We start from the raw sequence: 18,673 nt of genomic DNA on the forward strand, positions 1-18,673 counted from the left end.
AGGACAGGCAACAGGGTGAAATACAGGGCAGGGGAGTGGGGGACGACAGGCAAACAGAGTAATGGAAATAAAGGGGAGATGAGAATCAAACAGTTTGATGGTTGTTCAAATGAGCAGGGTGAGTAAGAGGTGAAGAGAGAGATTCAAAGTCAGATATGAATAAGTGATGGATGGAGTATAGAGAGAGGATGTGAAGGCAAAATATGGGGAGATGTGTCGATTTGGAGATGTGAGGGCATTGAAAGGACACGAGGTGGAGAGTCAGCGGTGTGCGGGGTGTGTGGGGTAAAGGTTTCATAAGAAAGAGGCAGAGAAGGGAGAGCGAAAGAAGACAAAAAACATAGGTGAAGCTCCACCTAATGTTGAGACCCCCAAACCCTTTTTAGACTCCCCCAAAGCTTCCAAACCATTTTAACCTGCCTATCTACGCCCACTAGCCACTGCGCCTGTGCCCCTCGCCAACCTCGCCACTCCAACCCGCCCTGCCCTGATAAAGCCAGCCCATAATAGCTGCTCTAATTAGAGCCCCATCCACAGGGGAAGAATGGTGTTGCTATGGAGACCGATGGAGGTGATTCAGAGTTGGGGAGGGTGGCGGTGGAGGGGGTTACAGCTGAGACATCTGGGGGATTTAATCTGGACCTCATTAAAATTCATCTAATTAAATCAGAGACGTGACGAGCACACATTCGCACGCAGGTAGACCGACACCCATGCTTTGTGAACGCACGTACGCAAACACGCAGCACCGCAATTTTTCAACACGGCCGAGAGCTTCGAGACAGGATGCACAATACGTACACAACAATGCGGGTGCAGCAGAGGGCGAAGTGAATACACACTCAAGGTGAAGGTAGAATCCAAACGCATCCGCTAAACATCTCGCACAAATCCTTTTCAATAGCACTCGAGCTCTATGTAATTGCTGAATGGATCCAAGAACACAGTAGGCCACTCCACCCCGTAATCAGAGGTTATTAGAGGCAATGCATACACGTTTTATTCTCTTTCTGCTTTATTTACAACCTTTCTGTCCTCCATTCCTACTGCTACAGTTTACTCATAATTGTTCCTTATATTCTTACGTGCAAGAACCTTATGAATATTGCTATTTTCCCTCACAATGTTTAAAAGTAGGGTTACAAAATTCTGGGGCTTTTCAAATAGGAATTAACTTGGGGAGGGTTTGTGCAGGTGTCATTGAAAATACTGTAGGTTTATTCAAAATGCCGATGCCGTAGCTTTATTTAAAATTATGTTTTTTGTTAGTGAAAGAAAGAACTTCGACCTGAAGCACTATTCACAAAATAAATCCCAAGTTAAAAATGTCATATTAAAAAAATATGTGCAGTAATTATCATGAACTACCTTGAAAGGCGGCCTCAATTTCATTTCATTCATTTCACATAATTTTCCACCCCTTTGCAACTATAACAAATAGCCACAAAAATCCAGACAAACACAAGAAAAAAAATCCAGACAAACACAAAAATTCTCACAAGAATTTAGGAGGAAAACAAAGGCAAAGTATAGCACTATACTACATTAACTATAGCTCAGTATTAACACATTTGGCACTTCAGAAGTTGACACTCAATTGTACAGAACTACAGTATGGAAGGCTTGAAAAAAATTAAAGGGAGCAGTTTAAAAAAAAAAAACAACTTTCAAAACTGGGGGGTGCCAATGTCTTTAGCAATAACTGTGTATGTTAACACTGTCTCTATGACCTGACAGTAGAATATCATTAAAATGATATTTAAAAAAAAATCAGCACTCTCTGGCACCATGTAATGGCTCTAATTTAATGTTAATTATTATGCAACGGGGCGGGGACTTAAGTTGTTCAAATATTTGAAAACTGCATTTTCCCCTTTGATTTGGACAATATATGCCACATGTACTAACAATATTGTGAAAGAGACTTTCAGAAATCTATCAAATGTATGTATAGACTGAGCAAAAATATTTGATTGAGTTGCCTATTACAGCGTTTTAGCTGTCATACAGAATTTATTGGCAGAGAATATTGGGACAAGCAGACCTTTTTTCACCTACAACTGCAATGAGCGATTCTGCTTCAAATACATATGGTGCCGGCAGCTTTTGGAGTTTTTTTGAAAGAAAAAAAAAATACATACAAATTTATTTATTAATTTGAAAATGAATAACATTCATGCCCCCACCCTTACGCTGATTAATTAATCTGTTTGTTTTTTATTCCACAAATGAAATTTTGTTGGTTTGACTAGTCCTGGCACATACAATGCACTGGATTGTTGCTTTATTTTTTTTTAGGTGTAGTTCCCCTTTAAATCACTCTTTTTATTGGTTTTATTTCTTCCAGACTTTTTCCCCCCCGAAAAGTGTAAATGTAGCCGTAGCGGTCTGCACATTTGGGTTGGCCACCTACACACTTCATCTGCTACACATAGCATTTTTTAATTTAAAGGGGACATTTTTGCCAAACCAACTTTTTCTAATATTTGGGATGTAATATTCTCTCTATGGTGCCTCAGTTAACATGTGAAATATGACTTAAAGTAATCCACGCATTCCGAAGTTCCAGACGTTTTTCTGTCAGGAGGCCTGAAATCAGGTCATTCGAATTGCTCGAGTTTATCTACGTCACTAACAAAGATTTCTGCCTAGCTCTCCGCTCCCAAGCCAGGGTGTCAACATGCCAAACGCGTGTGCTCTCACAAGTGGGTCTTCTACATGGCGGCAACCAATCAGAGGAAAGGGGGCGGTCTCACCAAAATATGGACTAAGCGGATACAAAACTAGGTCAAACAGAAGTAGCTGTCAGAGGAGCCTTTTCTGTACACTTGTATGACAAAACCAAGGTGTTCTTTTAAAATCAAATTGACACTTCTCAAGAAAAGTACATATTCTAGGATTTCCACGCAGCCTAAGCTGTCAATGTAGCACGTGTCTTTGGTGTTTCCACATTCAGTCACAGTTTACACATGGCGTTTTAGAAGTCTATGCGAGAATACAAATACTGTAAATGATAAGTGTACAAGTCCAGGTGCTGAAAATAGACCCAATGTTATCAAAATTCTCTTTTCTTGCCTAATCACACTAAATAACTAGAAACCAAATGTATGGAAGTGGAAAAATAAACTTCTGATAGAAGTAAACAAATACCCAGTCATGGTATAAAATAATACATAAACGTAAGGGGCGTGATAAGCCAAAATTCAATAATGTTATGGGCAGGGGATCTTGTTTAGCTTCTTGAGTAACCCCAAAATATACACTACAGCAGTTTACCGTTAAATACATCACATTCCTTTTTATATGAACTCCTACTGAATTCTTGTGAGAATAAGCATGCACACTTTATTTCAGAGATATGAGAGTGCCGAAGAAGGGAACTTGATTCGAATGGCATGACTCACCTTTGACTGTTACGTATACAGTCTGCTTGATGAATAGCTGAGGTTGTATGAGAACACTACAGATATAAGCCCCCTCGTCCATCCCCTTCTGGACATCGGTAAGCTTCAGGGTGCCGTTTTCAAACACCACCTGTAAAGAGTTATGCAATGGTTACAGTCAGGGCCAAACTCGGCTGACACTTGTGCCACCCTTTCTAATCTGTTGTATAGTTCATGTTTAAGGTAATAATAACTGATAAATGATAAAGCAATTACACATTTTTGCGATCAGCATTAATCTCAACTAGTCAACTAATTATTTTTTTAAATTAATTAATTAATTACATTACTTTCATTAATCACCATCCCCAAAATTATGATAGAATATGCAATATTACAAAAATAACCAAAGACTGTTAACAGCTCACAATAACTCCAAAATAGAAGAACAAATATAATTTGAATCACTGAATTACTCATTGTTATGCAAAAGAAAAAACAGAAGTTTGGCTGGCCGCTGGTTATTCTCACTGTGAAACCAAAGTTTGTATTGAAATCTCAGCTGAATGTGGCTGACTTCACCTGACGATGGTTGTCAGGTAGCAGAAGCCCCTCCTTGTACCAGTTGATGGAATAATATGGGTAGCCGATCACACGGCAGTTTACAAAAGAGCTGCGTCCTGCCACAGCCGTGATGTTTTTCATCGGCCGAATCCTTGGATTGCCTGATCAACAGAGAGAAGCCAAGGGCAGGGAGACAAACAGACAAAGGGATAGAGAGAGAGATTTGACCAGAAGAAGAGAGAGGAAAAGAAGATGATTAGTCGATGGCGCCGAACCATGGTGTGGAATTTTTGGAGGGAAGGAATAACGGGAGGGTGATTGTGTTGGGATGGATGAGGGGGGCAAGAAGAGCAAAAGAGACGATAGAATGATGTTGTTTGAGTCAAGTTTTTGTGACTCCTGATGCTTGGACTCATAGCATTTCTTATATGCGCCACTCATTGTCTATCGCGTTTTTTTTTTTTTTCGGGTCGCGGGTGAGCTGCAGCCTATCCCAGCTGACTTTACTAGCTGAGGTGGGGTACACCATGGACTGGTCAGCAGCCAATCGCAGGACACATACAGATAACCATTCACGCTCACATTAACACGTGGACAATTAAGAGTCTTTTTGTTCACCATGTTGTTTATATCAAAGGTCTCCAACCACACGGTTGTAGACTGGCACCGGGCCGCATGACATTTGGTTGTGGGCCACACAGAGAGACTGAACCAACTTTTTTTTTTTTTTTTTTTTTGGAGCGGGAGACGGGGCTTGAGAACCCCAGTGCCTGCCGGAAGGCTCGCCTTCACCGCACACACGTTGTCCGCCTCTCGTACTTCGAGAGTGCAAAAAACATAAATAAATAAAAATAAATAAATAAATAAAAATACAAATAAGATCACTGTGAATGAACATCGCGGTTAGCCTCACTTCGCTACCTTTAGCTAGTTTGATCGCCTCGAGTCTTTAAAAGATTCATAACAGAGGCTGCGGGATCTGGACTGGCGACGAGGAACAAGAGCAGCGGGGCGAAGTGAAGCCGCATCAAACTAAAGTAGCATCTCCAATAATGAGTGGACAACAACTTTGTGCGAGTGACAATTTGATCATAAAAGTTGTAGGATACAATGCACACCAATATGACACTTTACAGTTGTCGCAGTACAGCATACGGCCGGCATATGCTACAAGTGTGTAGAAATATATGACTATCCTCAAATACAATAAATCACTAGTGAAATAGAAACAGTGAAAAAAAAAAAGTAGTAGGATTCTTTTTTAGCCTGGCTACTATGTCGTGTCTTACAACATACTATGCTATTGAGCTGTCACCTTATCGTGGTGGAGGAGTTTGTGGGCCCAAGTGATCATAGGAGCTAAGTTGTCTGGGGCTGTATGCCAGGCCGAGGGCGACTTCAGTGTGTTTGCCATGGCAGGGTCACCCATGGCAAACAGGTCCTAGGTGAGGGACAAGACAAAGCACGGCTCCAAAGCCCCCTATGATGTTTAAAAATACTGGAAGACGTTTTCCCTTGCCCGGGAATGGGTCACCGGGGCCCCCCTCTGGAGCCAGGCCTGGAGGTGCGGCTCGAAGGCGAGCGCCTGGTGGTCGGGCCTGGACTCATGGGGCCCAGGCGTGCACAGCCCGAAAGGGTAACGTGGGTCCCCCTTCCCATGGGTTCACCACCTGTGGTAGGGGCCATAGGGGTCGGGTGCAGTGTGAACTGGGCGGTGGCGGAAGGCAGGGATCTTGGCAATCCGATCCTCAGCGACAGAATCTGGCTGTAGGGACGTGGAACATCACCTCTCCAGCAGAGAAGGAGCACGAGCTGGTGTGTGAGGTTGAGAAGTTCCGACGAGATATAGTCGGGCCCAGTACCAGTCCTCTTGAGAGGGGTTGGACTTTCTTCCACTCTGGAGTTGCCCACGGTGAGAGGCATACATTGGGGTTCACCCCGGTGGATGAGAGGGAAGCCTCCCTCTGCCTTCAGGTGGGGGGACGGGTCTTGACTGTTGATTGTGCCTATGCACCAAACAACAGTTCAGCGTACCCACCCTTTTTGAAGTCCTTGGTGGGGATGTTGGCGAGACTCCGGCTGGGGAATCCATCGTTTTGCTGGGGGACTTCAATGCTCATGTGGGCAATGACAGTGAAACCTGGAAGGGCATAAACGGGAGGAACCTCCAGTTCGATGATCGACTTCATCGTATCATCAGGCTTGCGGCCACATGTCTTGGACAGTCGGTGCGGCGCTGTCAACTGATCACCCCCTGCTGGTGTGTTGCCTCCGATCGATAGTGGGGAAAGATGCCGGTCCGACCTGGCAGGCCCAAACTTATTGTGAGGGTCTGCTGGGAACATCTTCCAGAATCCCCTGTCAGAAGGCGTTTCAACGGCCACATCCGGCAGAACGTCACCCACATCCCGAGGGGAGGCGGGGGACCGGAGCTGTGGGCGTAAGGTGGTCGGTGCCTGTTGTAGCGGCAACCCCCGAACCCGTTGATGGACATCAGCGGTGAGGGATGCCATCAAGCTGAAGAAGGAGTCCTATCAGGCCTTTTTGGTCTGTGTGACTTATGAGGCAGCTGATGGTTACCGGCTGGCCAAGCCGAATGCAGCTTTGGTAGTCACTGAGGCAAAAACTCGGGCGTGGGAGGAGTTCAGCGAGGCCACGAAGAATTACTTCTGGACGGCTTAGAAGAAATTCTGATCTAGCATCCGGCGTCTCGGGAGAGGGAAGCAGTGCACCATCAACACTGTGTATATTGGGGATGGGGCGCTGCTGACCTCGACTCGGGACGTTGTGAGTCTCTGGGGAGAATACTTCGAAGATCTCCTCAATTCCACCGACACGCCTTCCCATGAGGAAGCAGAGACTGGGCTCTCTTATCTCTGGGGTTGAGGTCACCGAGGTGGTTAAAAAGCTCCTTCGTGGCAAGGCCACGGCGGTGGATGAGAGTTGCCTGGCGTTCCTAAAGGCTCTGGATGTTGTGGTGCTGTCCTGGTTGACACGCCTCTGCAACATCACGTGGACATTAGGGACAGTGCTTCTGGATTGGCAGAAAGGGGTTCTGGTCCCCCTTTTTAAGAAGGGGTATCAGAGGGTGTGTTCCAACTACAGGGGAATCACACTCCTCAGCCTCCCTGGTAAGGTCTATTCAGGGGTGCTGGAGAGGAGGGTCCATTGGGAAGTCGAATCTCAGATTCAGGAGGATCAGTGTAGTTTTCGTCCTGGCCGTGGAACAGTGAACCAGCTCTGCACCCTCGGCAGGGTCCTCAGGGGTGCATGAGAGTTCGCCCAACCAGTCTACATGTGTTTTGTGGACTTGGAGAAGGTTTTCGACCGTGTCCCTCGGGGAGTCCTGTGGGGGGTGCTTCGGGAGTATGCGGTACCAAACCCCCTGATACAGGCTGTTCAGTCCTGTACGAGCAGTGTCAGAGTTTGGTCCACATTGCTGGCAGTAAGTCGGATTCGTTTCCGGGAGGGTTGGACTTCGCCAAGGCTGCCCTTTGTCCCCGATATCGTTCATAACTATTATGAACAGAATTTCTAGACGCAGCCGAGGGGAAGAGGGAGTCTGGTTTGGTGGCCTCAGTATTGCATCTCTGTTTTTTGCAGACAATGTAGTTCTCTTGGCTTCATCAAGCCGTGATCTCCAACTCTCACTGGAGCGGTTCGCAGCAGAGTGTGAAGCATTTGGGATGAAAATCAGCACCTCCAAATCTGACACCATGGTCCTCAGTTGGAAAAGGGTGGAGTGCCCTCTCCAGGTCAGGGATAAGTTTCTGACCCAAGTGGAGGAGTTCAAGTATCTTGGTTTCTTGTTCACGAGAGAGGGAATAATCTAACGGGAGCTCAACAGGCGGATCGGTTCAGCATCTGCAGTGATGCGGACTTTGTATCAGTCCGTTGTGTTGAAGAAGGAGCAAAGCCGAAGGCGAAGCTCTCAATTTACTGGTCAATCTACGTTTCTACCCTCACCTATGCTCAAAAGCTGTGGGTCGTGACTGAAAGAAAAAGATCCCGCATACAAGCGGCCGAAATTAGTTTTCGCCGCAGGGTATCTGGGCTCTCTATTAGGGATAGGGTGCGAAGTTTTGTCATCTGAGAGGGGCTCAGAGTAGAGCCACTGCTCCTCCACATTGAGATGAGCCAGATGAAGTGGCTCGGGCATCTGTTTAGGATGGCTCCTGGACGCCTCCCTGGTAATGCGTTCCGGGCATGTCCCACCGCGAGACTATATGTCTCCCGACTGGCCTGGGAAGGCCTCGGGATTCCGTTGGAAGAGCTGGATGAAGTGGCTGGGGAGAGGAAAGTCTGGGCTTCCCTGCTAAAGCTACTACCCCCGCGACCTGACCTCGTATAAGCGGAAGAAAATGGATGGATGGATGGATGGATGGAGTGTGTTGTAAGACGCGACACACAACACAAAATGAGACCGGCCAGCTCGTTGAAGGGAAACAAGCACAAGGCTCTAACTAATTACCACAACATTCAGCATGATGGGAAGTGGTACTTTCAGCATTTGTATTTGTTTCTATGCTGGTACATGAAAATACGCCTTCAGATGAAACTGGTCCATGGTGCAAAAAATGTTGAGGACTGCTCGACTATGTTACATCGTTGGATATAAAAATGACTACGCTGTCAGCTAAACAATCACCACAGGACAAAAATGTTTTTTATGATACCATCCACTATCACTATCAGTCTTAATTTACATGTCACATTGGCCCCACAAATTACATTCTGGAAGCACTTTTCAAAAAAACGTTTTGCTCTCCATCCATTTTCTGTACCGCTTCTCCTCACTAGGGTCGCGGGCGTGCTGGAGCCTATCCCAGCTATCTTCGGGCTAGAGATGGGGTACACCCTGAACTGGTTGCCAGCTAATAGCAGGGCACTTATAAACAAACAACCATTCACACTCAAATTCACACCTACGGGCAATTTAGAGTCTTCAATCAACCTACCATGCATGTTTTTTGGGATGTGGGAGGAAACCGGAGTACCGGGAGAAAAGCCACGCCGACACGGGGCGAACATGCAAACTCCACACAGGCGAGCCCGGGATTTGAAACCCAGTCCTCAGAACTGTGAGGCAGATGTGCTAACCAGGCGCTCACCGTATCGCCCTTTTCGCCGTTCCTGAGTAACTTTAGATTGTACCTGTATAAAGTCACAGACACATATATAAATTGAGAAATTGCTGAGACTTATGCCAAGCATCAGTAGTTCTCTTTGAGAGTCAGTCCCCAATAATTTGATTCCCAAGAATTGTTTGTCAGTTAAATTGCCTGATGATTTCACTTGTTGTTTCCTCTTAGAAAAAAAAAAAAAAGCAACAAGATGCGCTTTGACCGGGGCTTGGCTGCTGGTAAGGGCGCTTAAAGAGTCTCGTTCTCAGGTATGATTCGGCCGACAGCGAAGAGGAAAGCTGGGAGGAATAGAGGAGACGGAAAAAAAGGAGAAAAGAGCTATCCAGTGAGAAAAATCTACCTGGTAGATTAAAAGAGTTGATGTCCTGGCAGGAATGATGAAAGTTAGAAGCTCTTCTGACTGTTCGCAGTCAAAACCCAAATATTTTATTTATTTTATTAGTGGAACTGGACAGTTTCCTATGGCTCTGTGATATCTTTAAGGTATCCAAATACTCCATTAAGCTTTTAAGTGTCTCTTGCCATACTTAGAGAAGCAAATTGCGTACTTTTCTTTTTTCCCTGATCGCAATTTGTAATGTAAGATTATGAGCACTTTCTGTATATGCTGTATCTTCTGTCCAAAGATGAAGATATTAAAGAACTAAAGGAAACAAACCCATTTATATTATATCATTCCCTCACCCAATGAGTATCGATAAGGAATCGGATCAATAATCAGTATCGAGAATGGAATCAGAATCGCTGTTTCACTGTTGAATGACCTTCAAATTAACATCTTTGTAAACCTGAACTTTCAAACTCCTGTATTGGCTCACATTACATTGTGCAAGTGTACCGAGAGCTGTGGACAGTGAGTGGATAGGACCAAAAATGTCAACGGTGGCCACCCTATAGTTCCAACAATATTAGACAATGATAGATAGACTCAAGCGGGAATGCAATTCAGAGAGATAAAATGTGTCTCGAGTCAATAGAAGGCAATAGTGGCCATCCCTCAGTCATCCTTAACCTGTTGGCTGACCCCCTCTTCTCCCAGTTCATCTTATGTACATCTTTGTTTTCGTCTCTCCTTCCACCTCTCTTATGCAGCGCCCTGCCTCACAAATCCCCCTCACTCCCTCTCCTCCATTTCTCAGTGTGTGCCGAGCTTTGAAGTCGCGGCTTTGACGAGCCAAAGATGTATTATTCAGCAGCAATGTCTCGCTGGCCCACACACACACAAACACACAGAGATATACAGTATATCAATGTGTATTCTCAACAATATCTGGAGCTGTTGGCCCCCTAACTGACTGTGTTAAGTGGAGTGTGTCCCATTTCTGTGAGTGTGTAAGCACCACTTCTTTGGGTAGGTCTACAGTATTGCATGTGTGTCTGTGTGTGTCGCTTGTAAAGCTGAAGTTCTCGGGTATGGCTCCTTATTGTCACTGCCGATATTATTACACCACATCTCTCTGGAGAAAACTCTTGTCACAACGGTGCATTTTGACAAAGGATGGAGAAAAGCACGAGCGTGAGAAAGAACGAACTGGATACTGAGAGTGAGACCTGTAGACAGGGACACAAGCGTGTCCATCAGGGTCACTCATCATCCTGACAGCACCGGTCCTGTCACCAGAATTTACCATCAGTCTATCCACACACTGGCACTCCTCTTCTCTCATAACATCCATCTACAGGACAACCATCTGCTTCTTGCTCTCCTTCCTGTCTTACAAACTGCATGTCAAGCTGAACTTCATCCATCTTAAAATACATCGGGCACTGCATTAGGTACACGTACACAATCTAATGAAAGGCCGGACGTGAGCTCAATCAAAACTTCTGCTTTCACAAATTCTGTTTATTATTGTGGTAAAAGTAAAATACTCCGGGGGGGAACTATCAGAATGAAACTGTGACTACAATAATGAACATTGTTGAATTAATACACAATAGCAGAGAAAGAGCATTGTCGCCGCTGTCGGACGAAACCTAGTATGTCCAAGTATGGTCAATTTCATATTCTTTCACAAATCATTACTAAATGATCAGATCCCCACATGGACTGTTATTTTCACAAATTATTAACAAATCTAAAATGTTGAAAATAGCTTGAGAGCTAATCTATGAACTCTGTTGCACACTTCAACTGTCTGAGAAGTGTCATATAATCCACCTTTTCTTTACTCTGTGGGAGCCTTGTGACCTTATGCCGCCTCAAGATTGAAAGTATACATTAGATACATTTGAGTAGGCTTGTTTTGTTCTATATGCATAGCTGTAATGCTTCGTTGCAGAAGGAAGACCATCAGCAACCAAGGTATATTTGCATGCAGATTAATTTCCACCTACTGCAGTTTCTAGTCAGCTCATTGTTTTATTTTATTGCATCACTCTCAGACCTTTAAAGTAGAGTTTGAGAAGATGGTGTAACCAAAATCGTTGGCTTTTGTTTTTGATTTCCTGAAAAGTAGTGGTTTTGGAGATGCAAGGATTTCGCCTGGCAGCGACGATCTATGGAAATAATGATGAGCTTGTCTTAATTTACTAACAAATGTACTTAGTGTGAAATCTGGGCCCGTTTCGTTGAACACAAAGCTATTATTTTGTTGCAGAAATGGCAAGATGTGGGTACAAAGGATTTGTTTTTTGTATCTTCTGACATCTAGTGGAAGAGCATTTAATCATGCCTGCCTATCACTACAGGTCACTGGCATAGATAGATGATTAAAGATACATTATTTGTAAGAAATGCATGATAATTTTCACAGACCAATCACTGCCATTGACGGCTGTTGAATTCAAATATCCATGTTAACATGGAGGACTGGCAGTGAATGCGTTCAGTGAAATTGGACATTTTCCCACAGTTTACCTGATGATCTCTCAGGGCACACTAATGTAACATTGGTTGGCCTGTTGAATCAAGGGTTTCTTCCAGGAAAAAAAAACACCTCAAGAAATGACATTATAAAGAGATCATTTCAGATTACAGGAAAGCGATAAAACATATAAAGAGAGAGAGGTAAAGAAATAGAAGGGCAGAGGACAGGATATGGGTGGGGGAGAGGGTAGGGGTGAGGCCATGTGAAGCCTTGAGTATGACTGATATTGAAAAGAAGACAGGCACCTCTTACGTTTATGCGCGCTTGGTACTCGGCGCTACCGGCCGAGTTTCGTGCGGCGCACCGATACAATCCTCCGTCGCGGATCTGGGGGTTGCTGACGTTGACGTAGCTCACGGTGCTCCCATCAGAGTGCGTGTACTGGCTGGCTCGTACGCGCGACAGGTCGCGGGCCACGGGCTCGTCGTCCAGGCTCCAGGTGATGGTCGGCGGAGGCGCTCCTTTGGCGGTGCACATTAGGGAAAACGGCTCGCCCGGGACCACCACCTTCTCACTGAAGGAGGCCACAATACGTGGAGTACCATCTGAAGGAAACAGACCGGTATATTATTCTGTATCTCAATATCTGCATACATTGATGGTTTTGATGAACCTCACCTTCCAGCAGTATGATGGAGAAGTCCTGGGCAGTTTGGGCTTTGCGTGTGGCAAAGCACTGATAAGCGCCTGAGTGTCTTTTCTGGGCCGCCGAAATGAACAAGGTCTCGTTGTGAGCGCCTTGGATGGAGAAGTGCTGGTCGGGCAGGACGGGTTCTGTGTTACGGTACCACGACACAGAATAGTGGGGAGAACCCTGGACGGCACAAGATAGGATGACCGTGCTGCTGATGCCTGTCTTGAGGTTCTTGGGGGACAAGGTTACCCGCAGGGGTTCTAAAGATGGAGAATGCAAAGAAAGAGAAATAAAGGGTATTCAGAATTTTTTAAAGACTTATCCTAAATACAGTGGTACCTTGAGATACGTTGGTGCCACCACTGTATAATATCATACTTTATAAAAACATACTATTAACATGATTAAACAGAATTAGGGTTGGGCATCGAGAATCAAGAACCGTTTGGAACCGGGACTAACATTCCGTTTCTCCCGGAATCGTTCAAATTGAAAAATTTCGGTTCCCAGTTTCGATGCCTACAGTCCGCTGACTCTGAAGAAGAAAGTGGCCAAAACCAACGAAGAAGAACATGCACGAAGACATGCTTGTACCCAACGGCGGTGGCGAACAAAAGTGTGGCTTAACTTTGTTCAAATAAATGACCAGTTGCCTCAGTCGAACACTTTGAATAAGATTAGATTGTGCAAAAGGGGATTTCACAATGACGTGCTTCCTCCCGCTCCGAGCCTCAGCCTGCACAGCACGGAACTTCAGTCAAGTCAAATTGCGGGAGTGAAACAATAAAATATGTCTATGCCAACAATGAGGCAGCTAAAAAGTTAAGGTGTGGGTTGTACTTTTGCACTGATGTATTTTAGTGTTTATTTTAGTCTTCAAACCAACGTAAGAACCAATGACAGAAAGAAAAAGCTTCGAATTGAGGTAAAACTTCACCAATGGTCCAACTAGCAACTTTACACAATAAATTGGGACAAAATTCACATAAACGTCTCACAGTATCACGAACACTAACCTTGTGCCTCATCGGTGGGTAGGTAAAGGAATCGACGTTTTATAGTATTTGGTTCCATTCATTACTCTTTTCCCTGTCGTCTAGGTTTACTTTCGTTTTCAAAATTGACTGGTTTCGTGTGAAGTTACATTTCATGCCAAAATGCTAAGTTCCGGTGCATACCCTTCAAAATAAAAGGCCACAAGCTTAAAACAGGAAGTCAAGTCAAAACTTGCACATATAAACCATTTGATGTCATAAAACATTGGCAAATAACTATTTTAATAATGGCATATTTAACTTTTAGCTGAAACATTAATTAATGAATATTAAGTCAATTGGGTTAGTTCCACACACATTGCTTTTTTAGCTCATAGGTTTGATATTGATACTGGTTATAAAGAACCCAAATGATGGCTCGTATCTAAAAAAAATTATAAGTTTTGTCACCCGTATCTCAATATTGATAGAGTGCAGTAGATAGTAAATCCATATTTCTGGCTGGCAGGTGGAGTTTAGGTCATCATGGTACAGTTCAGGAAGCTAAAAAAAGGACAACAGTAGAGCACATTTGACATTATGTGCTCTTTAATTTTGGAATGTGGCTGTTTATTTACAGTGGACCCCCATTTTCTGCAGGGGATGGTGACTGGGCCGGACCACGAATAGCGGAAATCTGTGGATAACTGATGTCCATTATAACTGCATTGGAAAAATATATTCATATATTTTTTATCTAAGCTCCAAAAATTCTTGAATAAGTGGGGATAAACTGCCAAGAAACGTTATTGGGGTTGGTTTGCCCCCAAAAAAAACAAAAAAACAAAAAGGAAACAAAAAGGAAAACAAGAAAAAACAAACAAACGTAAAAATCTGCAAACAGGAGCCGAACTGCGAGTATGCGAGGGGTCCACTGTATTACAAAAAGCTCCTGTTCTACCCTTTGGGTACTATACACCAAAGGAAAGGTGCCTGAAAGTCGTACCCTTTTGACAATTACAGTACAAAAGACTATCACACAGAGCTGAAAGTAGGGCTTGTGTTTTCCACCTTTCAGCATCTTTTTTGTCTGCCAGGTTGTTTTGTTTTGCGATTACATACTGTGCATCCTCATTGCATTTGTATGAATATATGTGTGTACATGCGTGCCTGCGCATGTGTGTGTGTGTGTTTGTGTGTGTGTGCTAAACAACAATGAAAATCAGACAGAGCGACATGAAGGGGGAGAAAATGTCAGCGAACAATAAAGCAGCTGGTGTTAGATCCTGTGGGCTCCTGAATATGTGTGTATCTGGGTGCAAGTGACAGTGCACATGTACAAGATGACTCTCTTTATAGGCTTATAGTTTGTGTGTGTGTGTGTGTGTGTGTGTGTATCCTAGCTCATATATGCCATGTCACTGCATGTTTGTAGGCAGTGTAGTGATGTGCCTTGGGGCCAGTCTGCACAATGTCCACTGACTTCACCATTCCCACTACACCATCCCCCACTGCCCTCCTGGCTACTCTACAAGTGTGACAGCTCCTTCGCTTGCATCATCTTCTCACATGGACATATTTGCGGCAACAGTTTTGGGAAAGGAAGATTTTTGTATCAGTGTTCTCGGATCTAATATATGGAGAGACACCAGTGGCATGACCTGTTAAAAAAGTACATTTTTTACTGTAATGTAGGGGATGCACTGCTGCCACTTTTTTTTTCAGCCCGAGTATGCGTTCAAGCACTTACACAAGTACTCAGCAACACCGCTTGCAACTCACAGGCTGGCGGCTTCCATCGCCGCCAGAGTTTAGTTCATCCAATTTGTAGAGCATAATTTGCAGTCGGCTAACAAAGTGTTGTCATCCATGCTTACCTTAAAGTATCAGTGTTGTAGTATAGGAAAATTTTAGTCCGAGTACGAGTACAGACGTACACAATTGGTACCGATACCTGAACATCCCTACTGCAATGTATTACTTACAGTATTGCTCTAACACAGTAATGTAAGACGCAATTTTTTATATTTTGATAATACTATCCATGGTACAATCTCAGACGTGTTATACCATGCATTTTAAACTTAGTTGACCTAATGTCTAGCCTATTGGTGACCCACAGATGAATTAAAGTGTCCTAATTTGGCCAGACGGGGGCCTTCAAAATACAAATTTGGCGTGACCCACCGATGATGTTGAGGTGACCCGTCACCTCTTTGGAGCCAAAGCTGTTGGTGACCTCGCAGATGTAGTTGCCGCTGTCTTCCAGCCTCAAGTCAGAAATCGTGAGGCCCGTGATGCGGCGCGTCCAGCGGGAGTCTGCCGGCAGCGGCCGCCCATCCTTTAACCATCTGATGGTAGGGTTTGGGTAGCCTGATGCGATGCAGGGCAGCTCCACACTATTCCCTACCTTCACCTCACCGGATTGGAAACTGTCAAGTACTGACGGGGTGGACTCCGTAGGGTCTGAAGGGGTGAAGCGGGAAGACAAATAAATACAAGGTACAGTACTCACTTCTTGATTTGAACAAAATGTGCCTGTTGAAGAGGTTGCATACCCATAACAGAGAGCCTGGCTCCATTGCTCTGCCGAGTCTCGCCACTGTACTTGTGCTTTGTGATACAGCGATAGGTGGACAGAGCGTCTTCCTTCTGTACCTCTGAGATATACAGAGCCCCAAATGAGGTCAAGAAGAAACGGTTACCTGTGGTAGACAGGAGAAAGGAGAGGAGGATACATTAGTTGTAATCAGATAAAGATTTTTCATTTATTCATTTTCCACAGCTTAACCTGTTCAGGGACTTGAGAGGTTTTTTTTCCCAATAAGCACACACTATTAGCCTATGCCAGGCACAAAGGCATTGTATGGGGGAGAAGACTTATGGTAAAAGAGACTGACTGACAGGTGCCCAAGGCAATAGTATTTTCAAGTGGTGGGGCCCAAATCCCTGACAGCACCCCTGGCCACAGCTGCTCATACACTATACTGTATAATACACAATAGTATCCAGACAGACTTCTAAATAAATGGCAAAGCACGTTTATTTGTAGAGCATAATTAATTTTGTCCTTCAGGATGGCGCCTAACCGTGTGGTCGCCTCGGTTACATGCTCTCGAGTATTGTCTATGTTTTTCGTTCGTCTTTGGAGACATTACACGACTCGCTTACACAAGGGGAATTTGCTAAACATTAGGGAGTCTATCCCAGACTTTCTTTCACCAACTTTCACTAATCCGCTCAACCTTTTCTCTGAGTCACTTACCGGAGCAGCTGCCCCGGTCTACGGCGCATGGAGGCGAAGGCGACGCCACAGAGGGAAGCGAGCAGGAGTGCAGGTCAAGCTCCGTCGACCCACCTCGCAAATCTACGCTCACAAGCTTCATCTTCTCAGAAAGACCAGTAAGGACTTTGGATGATCAGCCCCCCTGTGCTTCACGGAGGCATGGCTTTGGGAATCCGTCCCCGATAGGGCCATAATGCTTCCAGGCTTCCAATTACACCGGGCAAACCGCGTCACGGAGTTATCGGGAAAAACAAAAGGTGGCGGGATATGCTTCTATATCAACGGAAAATGGTGTACCGACATCATAGAGCTTAAGACACACTGCAGCCCGGACTTGGAGTCGCTGTTTTTGAACTGTAAGTATTCTACTCATCACGCAAGTTCGCTTCATTTATACTTGCGGGTGTCTACATTCCTCTTAAAGCGAACACAAATGCTGCACTGCTAATGCTCACTGAACAAGTAAATGAACTTGAAAAAAAGCACCCAGATTCACCCCTCATTATTTGTGGGGACTTTAACAAAGGTAAACTCAACTACGAACTCCGTAAAAACAAGCAGCGCATTGACTGTCCTACCAGGGAAAACAACATTCTAGACCACTGCTATACTACGCTAAATGATGCACAACGTGCTATCTCCCGTGCAGCTCTGGGCTCGTCTGATAACTGCTTAATTTACTTAATGCCAACATACAGGCACAAACTTAAATGTGCAAAGCTTGTGGTCAAAACAGTAAAGAAGTGGACCTATGAAGCAAAGTAAGAACTTCAAGACCGTTTAGACTGCACAGATTGGAGTGTCTTTGAAACTTCAACTGGCAGCCTGGATGAATATACGGACTGAGTCACATCCTATATAAGTTTCTTTGAGGATTTGTGTGTACCAACTTAGACATTTCACATGTTCAATAACAATAAGCTGTGGTTCACTGCCAAACTTAAGCAACTTCGCCGGGCTAAAGAGGACGCCGATCGTAGTGGTCCACGATTCTCATTTATCAATGAAATTAAAAGCAAGGAGTGCAGATAAAATTTCAGTTGTCATATGCACAGCTAAATAGAACTGTTTTCAGCTTGGATTTGAATATTGTCAAAATTGAAACCCGTCTTCTGTAAGACTGTTCCAAATATCTGCATAAAACTCAAATGAAGCCTCACTGCGTTTAGTCCTGACTCTGGTCATCATAGATAGAGCCCTGTATAATTGCGCTGGAAACCAGCTGACAAAAGAAATTAACATTGCAAAGAGGAATTATGCAGAAAAGTTAGAAAAACAGTTTACCGCTACCGACAGTCTGGCGGGGATTACAATCGCTAACCAATGACAAGCGACCCCCCCCCCCCCCCCAAGCAGGGAAAAATAAAGGACTAGCTGACGAATTCTACTGCAGATTTGAAAACATTTTCACACCATACACCCACCCAGCCGCACCACTGACAACCACCATCACGTGTGATTTTACCTCCTGCATTGACCATCCACGAACAGGATGCGAGACGTATCTTCAAACAACAAAAGATCAACAAAGCAGCGGGCCCACACCTTGTGTCCCCATTCTGGCTCAAAGTCTGCACGGACCAGCTCGCTCCAGTCTTCACACAGATCTTCAATAGATCCTTGGAACTGTGCGAGTTACCATCCTGTTTTAAACGCTCCACCATCATCATCCCAAGAAACCTGCAATCTCGGGTCTGAATGACTACAGGCCTGTCGTCCTGACATCTGTTGTCATGAAGTCCTTTGAACACCTCATGCAGGACCACCTCAAGAGCGTCACAGGTCCCCTGCTGGACCCCCTGCAGTTTGCCTACCAAG

General features: G+C 44.7%; 1 protein-coding gene across 5 annotated transcripts in view; it reads right to left on the minus strand.

The window, feature by feature from the left end:
• dscaml1 (Down syndrome cell adhesion molecule like 1) overlaps positions 1 to 18,673 on the minus strand; it is a 146,019-nt gene that overhangs the window by 50,794 nt on the left and 76,552 nt on the right. For 3 of the 5 annotated variants that reach the window (XM_061780902.1, XM_061780900.1, XM_061780904.1), the window contains exons 4-9: positions 16,128 to 16,274; positions 15,757 to 16,035; positions 12,580 to 12,855; positions 12,207 to 12,506; positions 3,966 to 4,108; positions 3,405 to 3,534 (exon numbers count right to left, since the gene is read on the minus strand). In XM_061780902.1, the coding sequence (XP_061636886.1) occupies positions 3,405 to 3,534; positions 3,966 to 4,108; positions 12,207 to 12,506; positions 12,580 to 12,855; positions 15,757 to 16,035; positions 16,128 to 16,274 (1,275 nt within the window). Of the gene's footprint in view, positions 1 to 3,404; positions 3,535 to 3,965; positions 4,109 to 12,206; positions 12,507 to 12,579; positions 12,856 to 13,611; positions 13,742 to 15,756; positions 16,036 to 16,127; positions 16,275 to 18,673 lie in introns of those variants that run through there. The other 2 variants (XR_009789611.1, XM_061780903.1) reach the window with 2 other exon arrangements.

This window comes from Phyllopteryx taeniolatus, chromosome 8, assembly GCF_024500385.1.
Source record: "Phyllopteryx taeniolatus isolate TA_2022b chromosome 8, UOR_Ptae_1.2, whole genome shotgun sequence".
NCBI lineage: Eukaryota > Metazoa > Chordata > Actinopteri > Syngnathiformes > Syngnathidae > Phyllopteryx > Phyllopteryx taeniolatus.